The 19,376-nt window shown below is 46.2% G+C and overlaps 1 protein-coding gene across 1 annotated transcript in view; it reads right to left on the minus strand.

The window, feature by feature from the left end:
* Positions 1-2,878: 2,878 nt before the first annotated feature.
* LOC117874170 (bifunctional protein GlmU-like) overlaps positions 2,879-19,376 on the minus strand; it is a 71,214-nt gene continuing 54,716 nt past the window's right edge. The window contains exons 2-3 of the mRNA XM_034764032.1: positions 7,168-7,350; positions 2,879-3,306 (exon numbers count right to left, since the gene is read on the minus strand). Coding sequence (XP_034619923.1) covers positions 3,055-3,306; positions 7,168-7,350 — 435 coding nt within the window. The 3' untranslated portion in view covers positions 2,879-3,054. The remainder of the gene's footprint in view (positions 3,307-7,167; positions 7,351-19,376) is intronic.

The raw sequence follows: 19,376 nt of genomic DNA on the forward strand, positions 1-19,376 counted from the left end.
TGCAGATGCAGATAATCTCTGTATTCCTGCACTAAAACAGAAAATGTGGTGCTCTTTGTAAAGGGAATAGGAATAACTATTTAAACAAAAACCCAGCCTGTCATTTCCACTTTTCCTTTAAAAAAAAAAATCAGACTAGAATATAAGCTTGGAAACGCTGACTGAAAGCTGAACTCTAACTGGAATCTACCATTCAAAATCAGGCAGCAAACAAGGACTAATGGAATCCAGTGGTCTGGCTCACTCCCCTCCTATTGTAAAACCCACCCCAGGAACTGAAGGGGGAAGAAATCGCTGCATGATTTCCTCACATTGTTCTGCTAGGTGACAGAAGAGGCCATGGGCCCAACTCCCCAGAACCTGCATATCCCCTGAGATCCATGGTGACCCACAGGGAATCAATAACCATTCACAGCCATCACCTCAGCCATGTATCCATGGTGTCCCCACCCTTCTCCAGCAAAGGGATTCATGCTACCAGGGATTATTCCTGACGACATAATCTCCAGGATGCCGATCGGGGTGTCCCTAGCCCTACAGTGTGGGCTGTATTATATTTCCTGAGGAACCTCTGTAGGGCATAGGGTTAAGGGGGAGTGAGATGTGTGGTCCCCTCAGCCAGGGGTGGCTCTATGTTTTTTGCCACCCCAAGCACAGCAGTCAGGCAGCCTTCGGCAGCGGGTCTGCGATGGTCCCTGGTCACGCGGATTCAGTGGCATTTCTGCAGGTGATCTGCCGGTCCCGCGGCTTTGGCATACCCGGCGGCGAATTGCCGCCGAAACCGCGGACCTCCCGCAGGAACGCCGCCGAAGGCCACCTGATGCCGCCCCCACAGCGACCGGCAGGCCACCTCCTGCGGCTTGCCGCCCCAGGCACACACTTGCTGCGCTGGTGCCTGGAGCCGCCCCTGCCGTCAGCCTTACCCATTCTCACCCCAAACCAGCTCTCTGTGGGGCCTGGGAGAACAGCGAATTGACTTCAATAGGGACTCATCGAGCGAACAGGCGACTAGGATTTGGGCTCCCATTCAACAAACCACCCTCCTTTACCATAGCACTTACGCACATACTTCAAATGAAACAACTTGACTGAATTGGTACCTGGGTCCTGAGGGCCTGATCCTGAGAGGTGCTGAGCACCTGCAACTGTCACTGGAGTCAGGTCTCCCATATTTACACCCCTAGAAATGGACACACGTGAGCTGAAAAAAGTCGAATGACCAATTCTGCCACCCTCACTCACGCTCCTGACTCCAATGGAGCTATTTTCGGAGGCAGGCACTACTCAGCGTGGATAAAGGGAGAGGGAATTGGGCCTAGCAATAATAGACTCCATTCCATCTAGTTTTATACTGGTCAGTTCTTTGGAAGACTTAATAAAACAAGAGTTCAAAGCGCAGCCCTACCGCTTGGTCACCAAGGAGTTATTTTATTCCATAGCTCACCAGTTAAGGGCCCGATTGTGCAAACACTTGGGGTCTGATCCTCATTTACACAAAGTGCCTTTTATGCCACACTGGCAATGTAAATGGATGTTTGTACAGGACCCAACACTGTGCGGCCCCGATCCCGATTGGGGACTGAGGACACAATATTATTATCATAATTGATAACAATAATATATCAATTGCCAAAAACATGGAGAGGAGGCCTAAGTATAAATCAGAATCTGGCCCTTACTATAGTCCCGTTGGACTACATTCAGTAGGGCTTTCAGCTTTAGAACCTAATATAACAGGTCTTCATTATATATCCCTCTTTCATAAAGTTTGTTCTCTCACACACTTCAACACCCCCATATAACATCACACGCCACCCATTACTTCCAACCTATTATAATTCCCCATTGGACAACTTATCTTGAACCAAAAATGTAGCAGGTAAACAAAATTGTGTTAAGATTTCCAATATATTTACCCCTGGTTAATTCTTTTAATCAAAGATTCCCCCGCAAAAAACAGCAAAACATATTGATGCTGAAGCTGAAGGTAAATTTATATGTGAAAGACGCAATCTGTTTGTACCATATTAATTCAAATGGTTTTAATCAGGGAATGTCACAGTGAATTTATTTGGAAGGGAAACATTAAAAGCAAAAATAACTTGGAAACATTAGCTGTGTTTGGAGGGAGTTGTCATTTCAGCCAAACAGAGTCAGAAATTAACATTTCTGCATTCTGTTAAGTGCAACAGACAGGAAACAATCAACAGGTACCGTCAGGAAACAATGTACAAAGCATGTCCGGTATTAATATTAGACTCCTACTACCACCAACTATTCTTAAATCAAAGGAACTCTTTAGGAAAACAGACCCAAACTATGCATCACAAATTAATTCAGATCACATCTTTAAATGCATTTGAGCCAAGCCAGAAGTCCACCCCTTCCGTCAGCTGTTGACTTTCTAAGTGTCCCAGACAGCTGCATGTCTGTCTATAGCTCCCTGAAATGACTTGTCTTGCCCAGATTTCTTAAGACTGCTGACTTCTAATAGCACTCCCTGACAAAGGCTCCACTTTGAGGAGGAGATATGCTAGGCTGCCAGCCAGGATGCTGCAGAGTTCAGGGGCCAGGACCAGGCAGTGCAATCGTCCCTGACTGCCTCTTTAAAACCATGTCACGCTCATGTGACAACTGCTCCTCTGTGCTTGTTTGAACTGTCCCTCCCAATTAGTGGTAATAAGTGACTCTGTAAAGATGAGCAAACATAGTGCATTCATTAGCCCTCGCCAGCCCCCACCGCCCCCCTCCTTCCTGGCCAATCAGTCCCAGAAAATCCCCAGGGCACAACTCAGTTAATACTTGGAGGAAGCTAAACACATCTTGTTTGGAGTGAACAAGTGCTGGCAAAAGGCAAATTAATGACAAGTCATTTGAAGAGTTTGCCTGAAATTATTTTATTCTGTCCACCCACTGAAGAATTGATTATTCTCTGCGTGAAAATATGTCTGAATCAATAAGCTAAAAGCTAAGAGAAAGGAAGGCATGCTCCAACCCCATTTATTTAATCCACTTTTTTTGAGGCATGTCACATAATTTACAGGGCAGAAATTACTAAACCTTTTCAGAGCGAGAACTAATGACAAGTTCTGGGAAACCTGTGCGATCATCCATCTCCCGGGTGAACTGCAGGCCCGTGCATTCGCCGATCACTATCTCAGCTGTAGTGAAGACTTCCAAGTCACTTATAACATGCCCTCCGACAGTCTTCCCGTCCTTATCAGACAGGCAGATGTGGAGATGAGGTGCTTTGTTCAGGGTTCCCACCAAGGAGACGATTTCAAACCTCTCATTTAGATGAATAATCTAACAATAATTAAAACAACAGAACTGGAAGTCAGTTGCCAATATGGTGTACATTGCTTTATTCACATTCCGGTATCAAGGACATCTCAATAGGCTGACACACATTCATTCTAGAATCTTAAGGAACAAAGGATTAAATTTTTCAAAAGCACCTGAATGACATGGGCCCCCAAGTCCCATGTTCAATAATGACACTTAGAGCCAGATTTTAGGCACTTAGGCACGTAGAGCCAGATTTTAAAAGGTATTTAGACACACAAAAATGCAAATAAGTGCCTAGTGGGATTTTCAAAAGTGCCTAGGCACCTAACTCCCATTGAAATCAATAGGAAATCAATGAGACTTAGATGCCTAGGGGTCCATATCCTCAAAGGAGTCAAGTGCCTAAATACTTTTGAGAATCGGGACCCTAGATGCTTTTGAAAATCCCACTAGGTGCCTATTTGCATCTTGAGCCATCTAAATACCTTAAAAAATCTGGCCCTTAAGAGCCCAAGTCCCATTGACTTTCAATCACCGATGTTACTTAGTTGCTTTTGAAAATTTTACCAAAAGGTCCTACATGTTCAAAACTGATTTGGTGTGCCTCACTTGAGACACTTTAAAGGAGTCTGGTTTCCAGAGATAGCTGAGCACCCACTCGCTCTGAGAACCAGGCCCCTTTAGAAGACCCCAAAGTGGACATCCAAAAATGGAGACACCTCAGTTTACTAGTCACTTCCGGAAAGGCGGGCCAGTATAGCTAACAGAAGCTCTACTTGTATATATTCAAACCATTTGAAATAACCACCTAAAAAAGAGTATTGAGAGTTACTTTGGGCCAGATTATCATAACGGGGAGACAATAGTGAGTAACCATGCATTCGAATGGGTAGTGTGGTATACAGATATAGCGGTTTGTGAGTGCAACAGATATGTAAGCAATTTAGCGGGCACTGCTGTTGGCTTTGCTTAGAAAATACAGGTCTTCATGTTTCAGCTCCACTAGCAGTCAGGTAAGTCACCCCTGGGGAAGATGAATGAGTGGGGGAATGTGTGGAGTGGTAGTGCTAGAGAGTAGCATAGTGTGTTAGAATTCTTTTTGTGGCAGCACTTATCATTGTGGGGGGAAATCACTAGAATGTTGGAATTCAGCTGCCAGAAGTGGAGTGACATGGGAAAGCACCATAGCATCTTGGTTTCCTTTGATCTGCCAGCTTGACAAGTACTCGGATTCTTTGGATTACTCAAGCCTAGACCTGGCATAATTCCAGGTACGCGTTAACAATTTGCAATCACAAAATGTCTTCGATACAAAGAATTCAAAGTGCCTCACAGACATCACTGAATTACTGGAAGCCTCCCAGCAACACGGGGAGGTGGGGAAGCCCTGAGATTCCCATTTTACACCCAAGGAACCGGAGGGCCAGAGGGGTTCTAACTTATTTAAGATCACACAGGAAAGAGAGTGCCCAGGCTTCAGCTCCGCGTCTTAACAAGTCCATTCTTTCTCACCTCTTTGCCACTGGTCTGTCATTTCTGAGTGCTTTGGGGGATGGAAAGTGACAGGTGAGTAATCTGTGAGGTACCCCTTTGAAAATCTTCTGCATACTCCACAGAACCCTGAATTTTCTAGGACATTAAACCCTTTTGCCCTCCAGACTCTTTCTTGCAGCTGTCATACATCTTTGAGGAGGGTGGATGGGAAACCTTTGGAAAACATCAATATCACTCTTTCATTGCCAAAAGGAATCACAGTTAAAGGACAAAAGACACATTCCCTGCCGCAGGAGCGCCTGTGTAGTACTGCTAGTCATTCATGGCCAGGAGAGCCAAAGAGTGGGAATTATACCAGGTCTCCTGAATGGAAATGCAGAGAACTATCATTAAAATACCAACCTGGCGATCTTTAGCGTTCTTGTAAACAGCTTCTATTGCAACTGTAACTTAGATGGGAACAAAGGAGCATTCCCAGCTTGTTCAAACACCAAGTTTTTAATCATTATTCACATATATTCTCTGTTTATCTTGCCAACAAAGGAACTTTTCAGCAACACATGGAAGATGCTGTTCAACAAATGTGCACTCTTACGGGAAACTTGGGGTCTTGGAATAGTTTGTTGCCACTACATGGACATTATGTACACGTGTGCATGCATACACCCACGTGCACACACAGCTCAAATTTTAGAAATGGACTAATGATTTTGGGTGCTTCTGCTTCTGAGTGCTCCACCTGAGACTCACCTCAAAGGGGTCTGATTTTTAACGGACTGATACCCAGCACTTTCTGAAAATCAAGCCCCATTAATGGGCACCAAGTGGGGCCCCTCAAATACCGAGACGCTCAAAATCACTAGCCACTTTTAAGTAGGCTTGTACATTTGTCTCTTCCAGTAGATGTATTGACAAAGGGGAAGCCCACATGACTCAGACCTAGCTTAGAAATAATGCACAATTTGTTGTGTAATCCCCAACTTTTACATTGATTTTTCCTTGGTTCCATGTAGTGTAAAACTCCCACGGTGACACAGTCCTGGAGCAAATATGTTAGATTCAAGGAAAGGGTAAGCTCTCACTGATTTAAAAAAAAAATACCGAACTCCCACTCACTGTGATCTCTCCTTTTATACAATAGACAGCAGGGAATTTATGTTTTTTAAAAAATCTAGAAAAAGTAGCATTTTTAATGATCAATTCTTAGTATTTTTATTATGAATAATAATATAAAGACACTTTGGGTTCTACTCCCTCTGCAAGGGTATGTCTACCCCACAGTTAAAAACCCGCGGCTGGCCCGTGCCAGCTGAGTTGGGCTAGCGGGGCTCAGGCTAAGGGACTGTTTAATTGCAGCGTAGATACTCAGGCCAGGGCTGGAACCTGTGCTCAGGGACCCTCCCCCCTCGTGGGCTCCCAGAACGCAGGCTCCAACCCAAGCTGACTCGGGCCTGCTGTGGGTTTTTAATTGCAGTGTGGACATATCCCAAGTGACCCACGGGGTAAATCACTTCCCCTCTCTGTGCCTCCATGTTGCCTCCCGTTCTTTGTCTCTCTATTTAGATTGCAAACTCCCCAGGGCGGAGACTGTCTCTTCCGATGTGCTTGTACAGCCCTCAGCACAATGTGACCCTGATCTCAGTTGGGACCTCTAGCTACTGCGGGAATAATTACAATAATAACTTCAGCCTCTCATTGACTTGAATGGACTTTGGGTCAGGGCCAAAAGTGAAAAAATGTGTATTGCCTAAGGCCCCATCTCAGGAAGCCAGCCAGTGGGTACTGTTGCCGAGGGCATTTCCTTTACAGGGGAACAGAAAGAGCCCATCCCATGCAGCCACTGCTGGTGGCAGGTTTTCTGGCCGGTACCTCTGTTCAGTGGCCCGACGGACTTGGACCATAGCTCTGAAGGGAGAGCCCAGCAATCTCGGCCATGAAGACGCTCCCCCCTTCTACAAATACTAACAGGAAGACATTTTATTGTTGACATAAGCCCGTTAATGGACCCAGACACATGATCAAAATGTCTATTTATAGTTTAAGAAACATCCTTGAATATTGAACTAGGACCATCTAATTTACCTCAATGCTTAATTAAACACACAGCAATAAAGATAACACACTTACTGAGAAAATATGGTTGATGGGCTATGGCTAGACATAGAACAGAACAGATTTAGAGATCTGCTTGCCTCTCTGCACCAAGGGCCTGATCCTCAGCTACATCGACTTGAGTGGAGCGATGCCAGTTTACACCGGCTGAACATCTGGCCCTTAAACTTCGCCGTGAGTTAATCGGGAATGGAACACATCTCCAGGAAAGCTCTGTGCACACACCAATTTATGCATATGCATTGCTAAGACATCACTACATGTGTCAGGTACCTGATTAGTATTCGAAGCAGTGGCGTTGGCCAGTCTCAGCGTTGCTTTGGTGATGCTTCCCACACAAGTCATGACAAATGGAGCTTTTAGCTTCTTATCTTCTACAAATTTTAACAAAGAGGTGACGATGTCTTCCCCAGGCCCCAAACGGAGGGCATAAACAGAAAAGGCACTAGGTCCAGCCTGTGTAGAAGAGAAGTTTACAATGGTAATAGCTTGTACTTGACTTCCTTAATAAATCTATCCTTTATAACCTAGTTTCAGTGGGTCAGCAGAGTATATCAGAATATGTTAGTAAATCCATTTTTATTGCATGGTCTTCGAGCAGCCCTCTTTCTGTGATTTTCTCTCTTATTTTGAAGCAAGTGTTAATTGTATCTCCTAGAGGCTCCATGTGCTAGGCACTGTCCAGACACACAGTCCCTAAGAATTTAGTCTAAATAGACAAGATAGTCAAAGGGAGGGAGAAAAAGAAGTACTGTTATCCCCACTTTGCAGACGGGAAACTGAGGCACAGAGAAATTAAGGGACTTGCCAGGGCAACAGAGTGAGTCCATGGAAAAACCAGGACTTGAACCAGATCTCCTGAGTGCCAGCCCAGTGCTTCAACCATAAAACCAACCTTCCTTTCAGAGATGCACCCAGTGATGCCTCATGTTTCTGGAGCTGTCCCTAGCTGCTCATGGTTCTGCAGGCTGGGCAATATCCTCACACGGCTCTTGGGGCCGCTGATAAATATCAGCTGGCTTCTAGTGTTGTGGCACAGTGTCAGGAAAGTCGGGCACTGCATGGCTTATCTCTCCGCCTCCCCCAGGAGATTTGCCTCTCCAGGTCTTGAAACAAAGTGGATGATTTTTGTGACTGCATTTTGGACAGACTGAAAGGGGTTATGGAGAGTCCAGCAGGCTAGAGAGGAGGAAGCTGCCATAGGAGATGATAATCAGACCCACAGGGGGAATGGAATCAACTGCCTACATAAGACTCAGCTTGGCAGACAAATAACGCACAGTGTCTGGGGGGGGGGGGGGGGGGGGGGCAGCATCATAGTCAGTTGCATATTCCCGGAGATACTGGTTGAGTTTGGCAAAGCCGACCTAGGGGATTTAGCCACCAAAGTGCCACAGCAATGAATGAGCATTGCACAGCTAAATCCGCCGGTGGGCTTTGAAAATCTCAGTAATGGCCCTAAACATTGGTTATGTAGTCCAGATTCCTTTGGTCTTAGGCCAAGATTGTGACTTGCCAGATGCCTGCACAAAGCAGTGACACCCCCATTTAAACCCTCGTGTGGGCTCAGGAGCACCACCAGCTTTTCTGCCGCCCTAGGTGGCGGAAGGTCCCGCCCCGAAATGCTGCCCCCCACAGAGGCGGTGGAAGGTCCCGCCGCTGAAATACTACCGCGGTCGCCGCCCCCCAAATTGTAGGGCCCTAGGCAACCGCCTAGGTTGCCTAACGGGTTGTGCTGGCCCTGTGTGGGCTACCTGAACCCGGCAATCAGATCAGATAGGAGTAAGTGGGACTACACGACTGCTTACTTCCACCCCAGAGAAGATGATCAGGGAGGGGCAGAGCCTCTGGTCAGCACAGGTGAGCCAGCAATGAGCATAGGTTGGTTCTGATATAGATCCACAGCAAACTGCTACTCTCCCAGAGCAAGGAGGAGTGGGGAGAGAATTGCGGGTGTTGCTAGCAGAGCTGATCATTTTCATCTGAAACAGCTTTTAAAAAATGTTTAAAGGTTCCATAAGAAATTTCCATTTTTTTACTAAATTGCAGGGGTAGAAAAACATCAGCTAAAATTTTTTTGGACAGAAACAAAACGGTTTTTCTTTTCATTTATGTTTTTCACAAGAATAAAACACACCCAACCACCCCTGGTGTCTAGTCACAGTGCCACCCAGAGCGCAGCGTATGCACTGGGCTGTATCTAATGGCACAATCTAGTCTTTTCATCTGTTGTATTTTGCATGGTATAAGGAACAAGGAGCATGGAGGCCAGAGTCATAAAGTGAAAAATGGTGGGACTAGGGTAGTGATTTCTTTATTTATCTCCCTTCCATAGTAACAAGCACACATCCCCATACGTGGCAACAATGTAAGCTAGTTTTATTACTCAATAAAATATTTGAAACAAAATAAATGGTTTTATCCTACGCTATATCTCCTCAAATAATAATGTACCGACTTAAAAAGAAAACCAACCAACATTCATATTCTAGCCCTGAATTTTATTTTCAGTCCCACAGGATAGCAAACCAGGCATTCCAATTTTGAATTCGAATACAGTAACTATAGTTCTCGGAGGGTTTGAACAAATGCCAGCAAAACAAACCCCAAATCAAATTTATTAGCTGGTGGAGATCTCTAACAATTTTACACAGTGACTTGATAAAGCCATCTGGGGATTCCTTTCAACATTAAGTGATTTAGAGCCCCTACCGAAACTTCATTGTCTGTTATGATATATAAAGAGTTTCTCAATATCAAGTCATGTTACAACGGCAGCAATTTGGTTGTTTGCTATTTTCAGTGTATATGTTTTGCTTTAATCTGGAAAGCTTCTCAGTCCCCCCGATATCTAGAGTCCTGCAGAGAACTATAAAGGGACAAAGTGAAAATTAACTAAGTCTTGCAGCCTGTGGTTTTAAAGAGCTATCTAACATTCGATTGCAAGCTCGAGACAATCCCTGGGAATCTGGGGACATTTGCAGAAAAAGAAACAGATCTGCCTCCCCGTTATGATTAGTTGTTAAATGCCAGCAATAGGTTCAGCACTATACAGGTCTGTCGCATCTTACATGCATTTAACATGCGCAATTTCAGCTTTACGCGGTCAGCAAAAACAAACAAAAAAAGAGAAAAATAACAATTTTAATACTGTACCTGTAGTGCGGGCAATTCCGCCCGCCATTCCACTCAATGTAATTTTGACTGTACGCGATTTTCGCTTTACACGCTGACTGCGGAATGTAACCCCAGCATAAGATGTGACAGACCTGTACAAAGCACAAAACTCTTAAAGAGAGACCCTGCCCCACCTGTGGATGTGGGCCAATGCCCAATAAATCAATCAGAGTCTTTCTGTTGCTATTCATCAGGTGTCGGATCAAGCCCCGTTTGTATCACGATGGTTTATGTTCCATCTTAATTGAAAAGATGGACTGCTAGCTGACAGCCTCCACCCCAAACCCCGCTTTGCCTCCAGCATTTATAATGGTGTTAAATATATAAAAAAGTGTTTTTAGTGTATAAGGGGGGGTCGCACTCAGAGGCTTGTTGTATGAAAGGGGTCACCAGTACAAAAGTCTGAGAAGCCCTGAGTTAACACCTTCTGAGACCAATCTGTCCCACGTGGTATTTACCTGGGACGCTCTGAGTACCTTTCCCAGAGAAGAGCTCCCTGTAGCTTGAAAGCTTGTCCCTTTCACCAACAGAAGTCGGTCCAATAAAATATATTACTTCATCCACCTTGTCTCTGTAAAGGCGTATCTACACTTGCCATTTAAAGCACAAAAAGTTCCTTTTTTGCGCAAAAACGGCAGGAGTGTCTACACTTGCCAATGACTTTTTGCAGTGAAGCTCAGAAGAAACCACCTCCACGAGAGGCGTACAGTTCTTACTGCTGATCCTTTTGCAGTGATGTGCAAGTGAAGACATGTTCTTCCTGTTTACAGAGCTTTTAGCCTCCAGAGGATATCCCACAGTGCCTAGGGTGACCATGCTGGCCAGCAGCTCTGCTGCTCTGACACCAGATAAACAGATGTCCACTCCTCCCCCTGTAAAGCCTGGGGAACTTTGAAACTCCCTTTCCTGTTTTGTTTGCAAGTGCTCACTCATCTGGCCAAGTGACCATGGCTGCTCCACAGAGCAAACGATCCCCTGCTTGGACCCTGCACTCACCCTCCCCCCCTTCCCACAAGACCTATTGTCAAAATGGAGAGAGCTGCACTGTGGGATAGCTGCCCTCAGTGTGCTGTTCTCATTGGCAATGGAAGTGCTGCAAATGTGACCACTCTTTGACGTCCGTGGAAGTAAGTGAGGACACAAACCGGTGCTTTTCTTTCACCAGTTCCCCATCACCGGTGAAACTGACAGCGCAAAAACTCTCCAAGCGTAGACATAGCCTAAGAACGTAAGAATGGCCCTTCTGGGTCAGAGCAATGGTCGATCTAGCCCTGTATCCTGTCTCCGACAGTGGCCAGTACCAGACCTTCAGGGGAGTATACAGAACAGGGCAGCTGAAGTGATTAACTCCATCTTTCTTTCCCAACTTCTGGCAGTCAGAGGGTAAGGGTTGCCCTAAGTGTGTGGTTGCATCACCGACCATCTTGCTTATAACCATTGATAGATCTACCTTCCATGAACTTATCTAGTTCTTTTTTTAAACCCAGTTCTACTTTTGGCCATCACTACATCCTATGGCAAGGAGTTCCACGGGTTAATTGTGCACTGTGTGAAAAAGTACTTCCTCTTGTTTGTATTCAAGAAGCTGCTTATTAATCTCATCAGGTGACTCCTGGTTTTTATTTTGTGGGAAAGGCTATCTAAGACAGATAGTTTTATCTTCAAACAATGCTAACAAAACTGTAAAGCTATAAATGGAAACAATTTAAAAACCAGGGATGTTCTAAATATGTACTAGGAATATGACAACTAATCTGTGATCCCTGTACTAATACCTACAGCGTGTGCATATTCCTATGACTTTAGAAAAGCAGAATAGCAAACATTTAAACGGCAATCAGCACAGGGCAGTGGCCATTTAACTTAGGGTATGTCTACACTGGCAGAGTTACAGTGCCGGCAGTTACAACACCGCTCAGAGAGCGCTGAAGGGTAACCGCTGTTGCGTGTTCACACTGTCAGCTGCCTGTGCAATAGTATGATCACACCTGCAGCGCTATTCGGAGCAGTGCACTTTGGACAGCTATCCCACAGAGCATCTCTTCCTCTTCTGCCACTAAGAGTTGTGGGAAGGCGGAAGGGATCATGGGGTATCCTGGGTCCTGTCCCAGTGCCCTGTGATGCATTGCTTCGCATCCCAGCAATCCCTGTGCTTCCGTCCGCATTTGGCACCATCTGTCAATGGTTTGTGTACTGCGTGCTCTGCCTCTTTGGCTTTGCACAAATGGGTTTCCCTAACTGCAGAGGGGCAATAGATGGCATGCATATTCCGATTCTGGCACCCGACGACCTAGCCACTGAGTACTTTAATCGGAAGGGGTATTTCTCAATGGTTCTCCAGGCGCTTGTGGATCACCGTGGGTGTTTCACAGACATTAACGCAGGCTGGTCTGGAAAGGCGCATGATGCACGCATCTTTCGTAACACTGGCCTCTTCAGGAAGCTGCAAGCGGGAACTTTCTTCCCGGACCAGAAGATCACCATAGGGGAAGTTGAAATACCCATTGTGATCCTGGGAGACCCCGCCTACCCCTTAATACCGTGGCTTATGAAGCCATACACGGGGCACCTTGACAGCAGCAAGGAGCAGTTCAACAACAGGCTGAGCAAGTGCAGAATGACTGTTGAGTGTGCTTTTGGCCATTTAAAGGTCTGCTGGCGCTGCCTATATGGGAAGCTAGACCTGGACAATGACAATATTTCTATGCTTATAGCCGCATGCTGTGTGCTCCATAATATTTATGAGGGGAAGGGTGAAAGCTTCACTCAGGTCTGAACCACTGAGGCTCAGTGCCTGTAGGCTGAATTTGAACAGCCAAAGACCAGGGTTATTAGAGGGGCACAGCACAGAGACATAAGGATTGGGGATGCCTTGAGGCAGCAATTTGAAGCTGAAAGCCACTAACATTTGTTGCTATGCTCGGGAGTGCAGTACTTGTAATGCTAGGAGGTGATTGTGATTGGTGTAGACGATGCAATATGAAGGTTTAAGATAATTGTCTGTTGCTTTGCAGGGCTCTGTTTGCTTTCAATGAATAGAATAAAGATTACTTCCAAACCAACACAATTCTTTTATTAAAAAACAACAACCAGAGGAGAGAGAGAAACAAAAAAAACACATCAGCACTGAGGGGGATGGGGGAAGGGAAGGTCTCAGGAGGAGGTGGAGTCCCAGGACGGTTAAAGATTTGTTTATGTCCAGATATCCAACCTTCTCCTTTGGAGTACAGTTCAACGGGTACTGTACTTCAGCAGGGCTAAACTGCAGAGGGACGGATGTTGAGTGCAGTGGGTACTGGGAGTCCGCAGTGCTGGAGTGTAACGGGGGAGGAGTGGAATGCAGCAATTATAGACTGGAGCCAGGAGATTGATAAGAGTGTGTTGGCGGTGTCAGGGGGGCGCATGGGACAGAGCTTTGCAACAGAGGCTGCAGGGGAGGATGGGCATGGAGCTGCTCGGTTTGCAGAGCTAGTATCGCCTGAAGTCTGTCTGCTTGGTGCTCCATAACCTTTAAGAGCTGCTCCGTGGCTTCATTCTGGTGTGCCGCATTCTCCTTTCGGTCCCTCTTCTTGCTGTTCCGCCACTCCTTCAATTCCTGTTTCTCGGCGGCAGAGTGCATCATAACGTCACGCAGAAAGTCCTCCTTAGTTCTTCGTGGCCGCTTTCTAATTCTGCGCAGCCATTCAGCTGGTGATAAAGTGGGAGACTGGGCTCCCAAGGTCATCTCTGTGAAGCCAAAATGCAACATTTTACAGAAGCAGTATTGTTTGCAACACACACTGATTCAGGGATTTAAAACACAGCCAGTACTCTCACACCTGTCGCTAACTGGCTGACCCCAGGCAAGCACACATGAGCCACAAGGCCCCCAACATGGTGAGTAGCCACAGGGGCAGGGGAAATCAGTGTTCCAGGACTCTTGGGGAGAACCAGTACTGTAGGGGGAGGCTGATAATCATTCCTGTCCCCACACTTTCCACCGGCAGTGTTCATTATGGAAGATCTCTCGCTGCTGAGGGTGAGCAGGGAATTAAGGGAGGGTCTTCTCCAAGCCTGCGGCTTCCGCCTTGGCCCCTATGCAGCTCGCCTGTGTGCAGCAATGGTCGTCCCCCCGTGATGGCAAAGTGGTGCGGGAAAGTTACCCTTAATGGGACAAGAAACCAAGCTGCTCTGCCAAAGAACCCGCAGCAGCGGATTGCCCAGTATCTCCATGAGGGTTTCCTGGAGATCTCTGAGGCAGATTCCCGTGAAGTGAGGGAGTCCATCAACAGCCGGTTCCGTTGCTCAGTCTAGGCATGTGGTGGGAGACAAGCCTGCTTTCTGCAACCCTCCTGCCCCCAACAACTCACTTCAGTGATTCCCAAAATCAATCCACTTACCAGGGGCCTCCTCTCCTTTTTGCGCTTTGCCAAGATCTGACAGTTGTGACTGGCGAGCCTCCTCCAGGGTAGAAAATCGCTCCTGGCTGCATGCATCTCTGACCTCCGAATCATCCTCTGCCTCTGGGTCCCCCTCCCCTTCCCACTCCCCCTCCACATCCTCCTCCAAGATTTCCTCCTTCTGGCTCGGTCCACTCTTGACTGGCACGCGAGCCACCCAAGTATCCACAGTGGCCTTTGCAGTGGAGATGTGGTCGCCACCGAGTATCGTGTCCAGCTCTTTGTAAAACCGGCAGCTCATGGGCGCTGCACCAGAGCAGTGGTTTGCCTACCGTGCCTTGTGGTAGGCATTCCGCAGCTCCTTCACTTTGACCCTGCACTGCTGTGTGTCCTGTTCGTGGCCCCTTTCTGTCATGCCTTGTGAAATCTGTCTGTAGGTATCATAATTCCTACAGCTGGAGCGCAGCTGGGACTGGACAGCCTCCTCTCCCCAAATGCTGATGAGGTCCAGCAGCTCGGCATTGCTCCAAGCGGGGGATCGCCTGGTGCATGGAGCAGGCCTGGCCACCTGGAAAGATGCGCTGAGACCACTGCATGCGTCACCAAGCAAACAGTAAAGGGACTTTCAAAATTCCAAAGGAATGTACGGGGTGAGGCTGACGGTTGGTCACCTGAGGACAGGGCAATAGAGTTCAAACCGATGACCAAAGAGGCGAGAACAGGCATTGTGGGACACCTCCCGGAGGTCAATCGCAGCGCTGTAGTTGACCAGGGTGTCTACATTGGCACCACGGCACTGTACCCCCGGCACAGAAAACTGTACGCCTCTCATCGGGGTGGGTTTTTTACAGCGCAGCAACTGTGCAGGCTCTGCGCACTAAGTGGCTTGGCTGTGTGTACACCTTGGGAGTTACAATGCAGAGAGCTGCTTTCCTGTGCAGAAACTTGCCAGTGTAGACAAGGCCTTAGAGAGAGGCACTATTCAAACTTCGATCAAGGCTTCCATAGGATTTATGTATAGCAGTGAACAATGCTTCTGAATCTTCCGAAGTGCATCCTGGGACAGTGAAATTTGAATGATACTGTAGACCACAGTCCTCCTGCTCATTGGTCAGCTCCTTCTCCAGCCCGCGCAATTTAGAACAGCCTTGGAACAGCTCTGAGTCATGCAGTCAGACCTAAGGTTGAAGGAAGCATAAAGGTGGCTTAGGGCCAAGTTTGCCTCCCCTTCCCTGAGCTACAGCAAAGCATGAGCTTAATACATGGCTCCCAGTTGAGCCCGTGGTTTTCAGGTTGAGAAGGGCCAGAAACTTCAAGTTGAAATTGCGTTCACATATTGTAGCTTTCCTGGTTTCTACTTTGCATAGGCTCTAAGTAGTTTTAAGTGTAAGTTAAAAACTAGAATAGAAATGGATGAACCTCACCCTCTCTCTAATTGCCAGATTTGTGTCACACACTTTTAAAGTTTGGTCATTTGCATTTTATTTGATAAAATGTCTTTTTGTATTTCATTTAATCAATTGTTGTGCTTTCCTAAGCCCCAAAGGATAGCATGGCTTTTGATTGTTCCCTCTCACATCTAAAACATTTCACAAACCTGCAGGATAGAGTTCTTCATTTCAATTAGTGTAGAGCTGATCATTAGCTAACTAATAAGACCAGTTTGCTGTCGCAACTATTTTTTAATTAAATTCAAAATGGAGATTTTTAACCCAGATGGTCAGTGCTGCTACGGATTTGTTTAAATTTGGTATCACAGTAACAAACTACTAATTAGGGTTTGTAAATACATTAATTCCCTCATGGCTTCATTGTTAGTATTGCATACAGCCAGTTTATTAAACCATCAATTGTGGTTGGCTTTCCGTGGGACTAACACATAATCCATGATCACATCTAGGTACTAACTCATTTTGAAGGGATTCTGAACAAAATCATAAACGATGTCTTCAGTTTAACTCATGCATATTGTTAATACATGTTTGACGTCATATTTAGATAATTTTCTGCCTCTGTTTTATGCAGCTATCCAGCAATTGGAGGCATCTATTCTACAGAGGCTGTTTAAGCAAATTTACATAGGCAAATCCTGACTATGCGCTGATGCTCTATTCTTGTGTGAAGTTCAAATAAACGGATGAGGAGGTAGTATGGTCCAGTGGGTAGGGTGCTGGACAAGGACTCGGGAGACCTCCATTCTATTCCTGGCACTGCCACGTGCTGTTCTATGAGTTATGCCAAATCACTTCTTTTCCTGCCTATTTACATTGTCAGCTCTTGGGAGACAGATTCTCATTTACTTTGTGTATGCACAGCACCTAGCACAATGGGACCCGGATCTCAGTGGGGGTCTGTAAATGCGACCGTAATACAAACAGAGACTGATAACACATGGGTAACGCCCAGGAGTCTGAGAGGACAGAGCCTGACACTGCTCCCCAATGGATTGAGTAGCCTCCACAGCTGCTACCCAGGGGGACTTGGGCAGGGGGCCCCACTGGCCATGCCCTTGCACACTTTCACACCTGGTCCAATGAAGATTTTTTATGTGGCTGCTCCTGTAGATTCTCGGGGGAGCTGCGGCAAACAGGAGGAGAGTTTGCACCATGCCATGGGGTACGTCTATGCTGCAGCTGGAGATGTAATTTCCAGCTCCAGTAGATGTATAGATGCTAGCTTTGACTAAGGTAGGACATTCAAAATAGAAGTGTAGCTGCAGCAGTGCAGGTGATGGTGTGGGCTAGCCACTCAAGTATAGTCCCATGCAAAATCCTGGGTAAGGACCCGGGGTGGCTACCTGTGCCATGGAGCCCCCCCTCCCCCATCCCCACATTTGCTGCTTGGATTGTACTGAGAATGCTCACATAGACTGAGCATGCTCAGTAACACTGCTGAAGCCGGCTGCCCTCACTCTGTCCTCCCCACTATCAGCAGACACAGGTCATTTCTGAACCCATCCCACAACTATATATAGTCTTATAGATTCATAGATTCATAGATTATAGGACTGGAAGGGACCTCGAGAGGTCATCGAGTCCAGTCCCCTGCCCGCATGGCAGGACCAAATACTGCCTAGACCATCCCTAATAGACATTTATCTAACCTACTCTTAAATATCTCCAGAGACGGAGATTCCACAACCTCCCTAGGCAATTTGTTCCAGTGTTTAACCACCCTGACAGTTAGGAACTTTTTTCTAATGTCCAACCTAGACCTCCCTTGCTGCAGTTTAAACCCATTGTTTCTGGTTCTATCCTTAGAGGCTAAGGTGAACAAGTTCTCTCCCTCCTCCTTATGACACCCTTTTATATACCTGACAACTGCTCTCATGTCCCCTCTCAGTCTTCTCTTTTCCAAACTAAACAAACCCAGTTCTTTCAGCCTTCCTTCATAGGTCATGTTCTCAAGACCTTTAATCATTCTTGTTGCTCTTCTTTGGACCCTTTCCAATTTCTCCACATCTTTTTTAAAATGCGGCGCCCAGAACTGGACACAATACTCCAGCTGAGGCCTAACCAGAGCAGAGTAGAGCGGAAGAATGACTTCTCGTGTCTTGCTCACAACACACCTGTTAATGCATCCCAGAATCATGTTTGCTTTTTTTGCAACAGCATCACACTGTTGACTCATATTTAGCTTGTGGTCCACTATAACCCCTAGATCCCTTTCTGCCGTACTCCTTCCTAGACAGTCTTTTCCCATTCTGTATGTGTGAAATTGATTTTTCCTTCCTAAGTGGAGCACTTTGCATTTGTCTTTGTTAAACTTCATCCTGTTTAACTCAGACCATTTCTCCAATTTGTCCAGATCATTTTGAATTATGACCCTGTCCTCCAAAGTAGTTGCAATCCCTCCCAGTTTGGTATCATCCGCAAACTTAATAAGCGTACTTTCTATGCCAATATCTAAGTCGTTGATGAAGATATTGAACAGAGCCGGTCCCAAAACAGACCCCTGCGGTACCCCACTCGTTACGTCTTGTGGGAAAGGGTTCCCATCCAGCAACTGTGTCCAGCTCCAGAATAGGGAGCAAACCCGTCATCCAAAGAGAATGCTATTCTTTCTACATAGGGTCTTATACCATGCTCATAGCCGTAGTATGCCACTCCCCCCAAATCTGTCCTGTCTTGGGGAGAACACCTCCCTACCCCCTGTTTGTGAGTGCTCCCGTGAAGAGGGAAAACCCTTTTCCCTACTGTCAAGACAATGTCTACAAGAAGGAGGAGGAGCTCAGGTAGGACTTGAACCCACAACATGCATAGATGACGGGAGTGGTGCACCACAGTGCACCTGTATAAAGCCCATCCCAGGCTGCTGTCTCACTATCTGAGACACCTTAAGCTGGTAAATCAATGCAGCTCCATCAAAGGCAATGGAGATATGCCCATTTATACCAGCTGAGGATCTGGCCCTTCCAAGTTTTAAAACCAAGGAAAAAGGAAAGAATTATATTTGCGTGCGGAATCTTGGTTGGTTACCTATCCCAGCCCAAATTGCTCATCGTATCGAATCCTGGCTTGGGATTCACATACCGTACATTGCAGCTCCCATTTACTTAAGTGCAGGTGCATCTCCAAAGACTCACTGAATTTGATTTCAATGAACCACTCATTATAAGAACTGGAAAATATTAATCTGCAATAGACTACTGTTATAATGTGCAGGCTGAAAGAACCTTCACTGTAACAGCTCTATTGAGTGCCTATAAAGTAGAGGATAAATGATAGATAACTGTGAATTGCAAGGTTATGTAAACATTGAGGGGGTTCATAAAAATCCTATTAAACCATAAGATAAAAGCGTGGATGATTTGTCACATCACCAGGACCCAAGAACGCATTAATAAATAGAATAATAGGTAATGAACCATGAAGTACAAGGTTATAGTGTCATTCTGTGGTGGGGAGCCAGTGAAAATATAAACAA

This window comes from Trachemys scripta, chromosome 3 (genome assembly GCF_013100865.1).
Source record: "Trachemys scripta elegans isolate TJP31775 chromosome 3, CAS_Tse_1.0, whole genome shotgun sequence".
Lineage (NCBI taxonomy): Eukaryota > Metazoa > Chordata > Testudines > Emydidae > Trachemys > Trachemys scripta.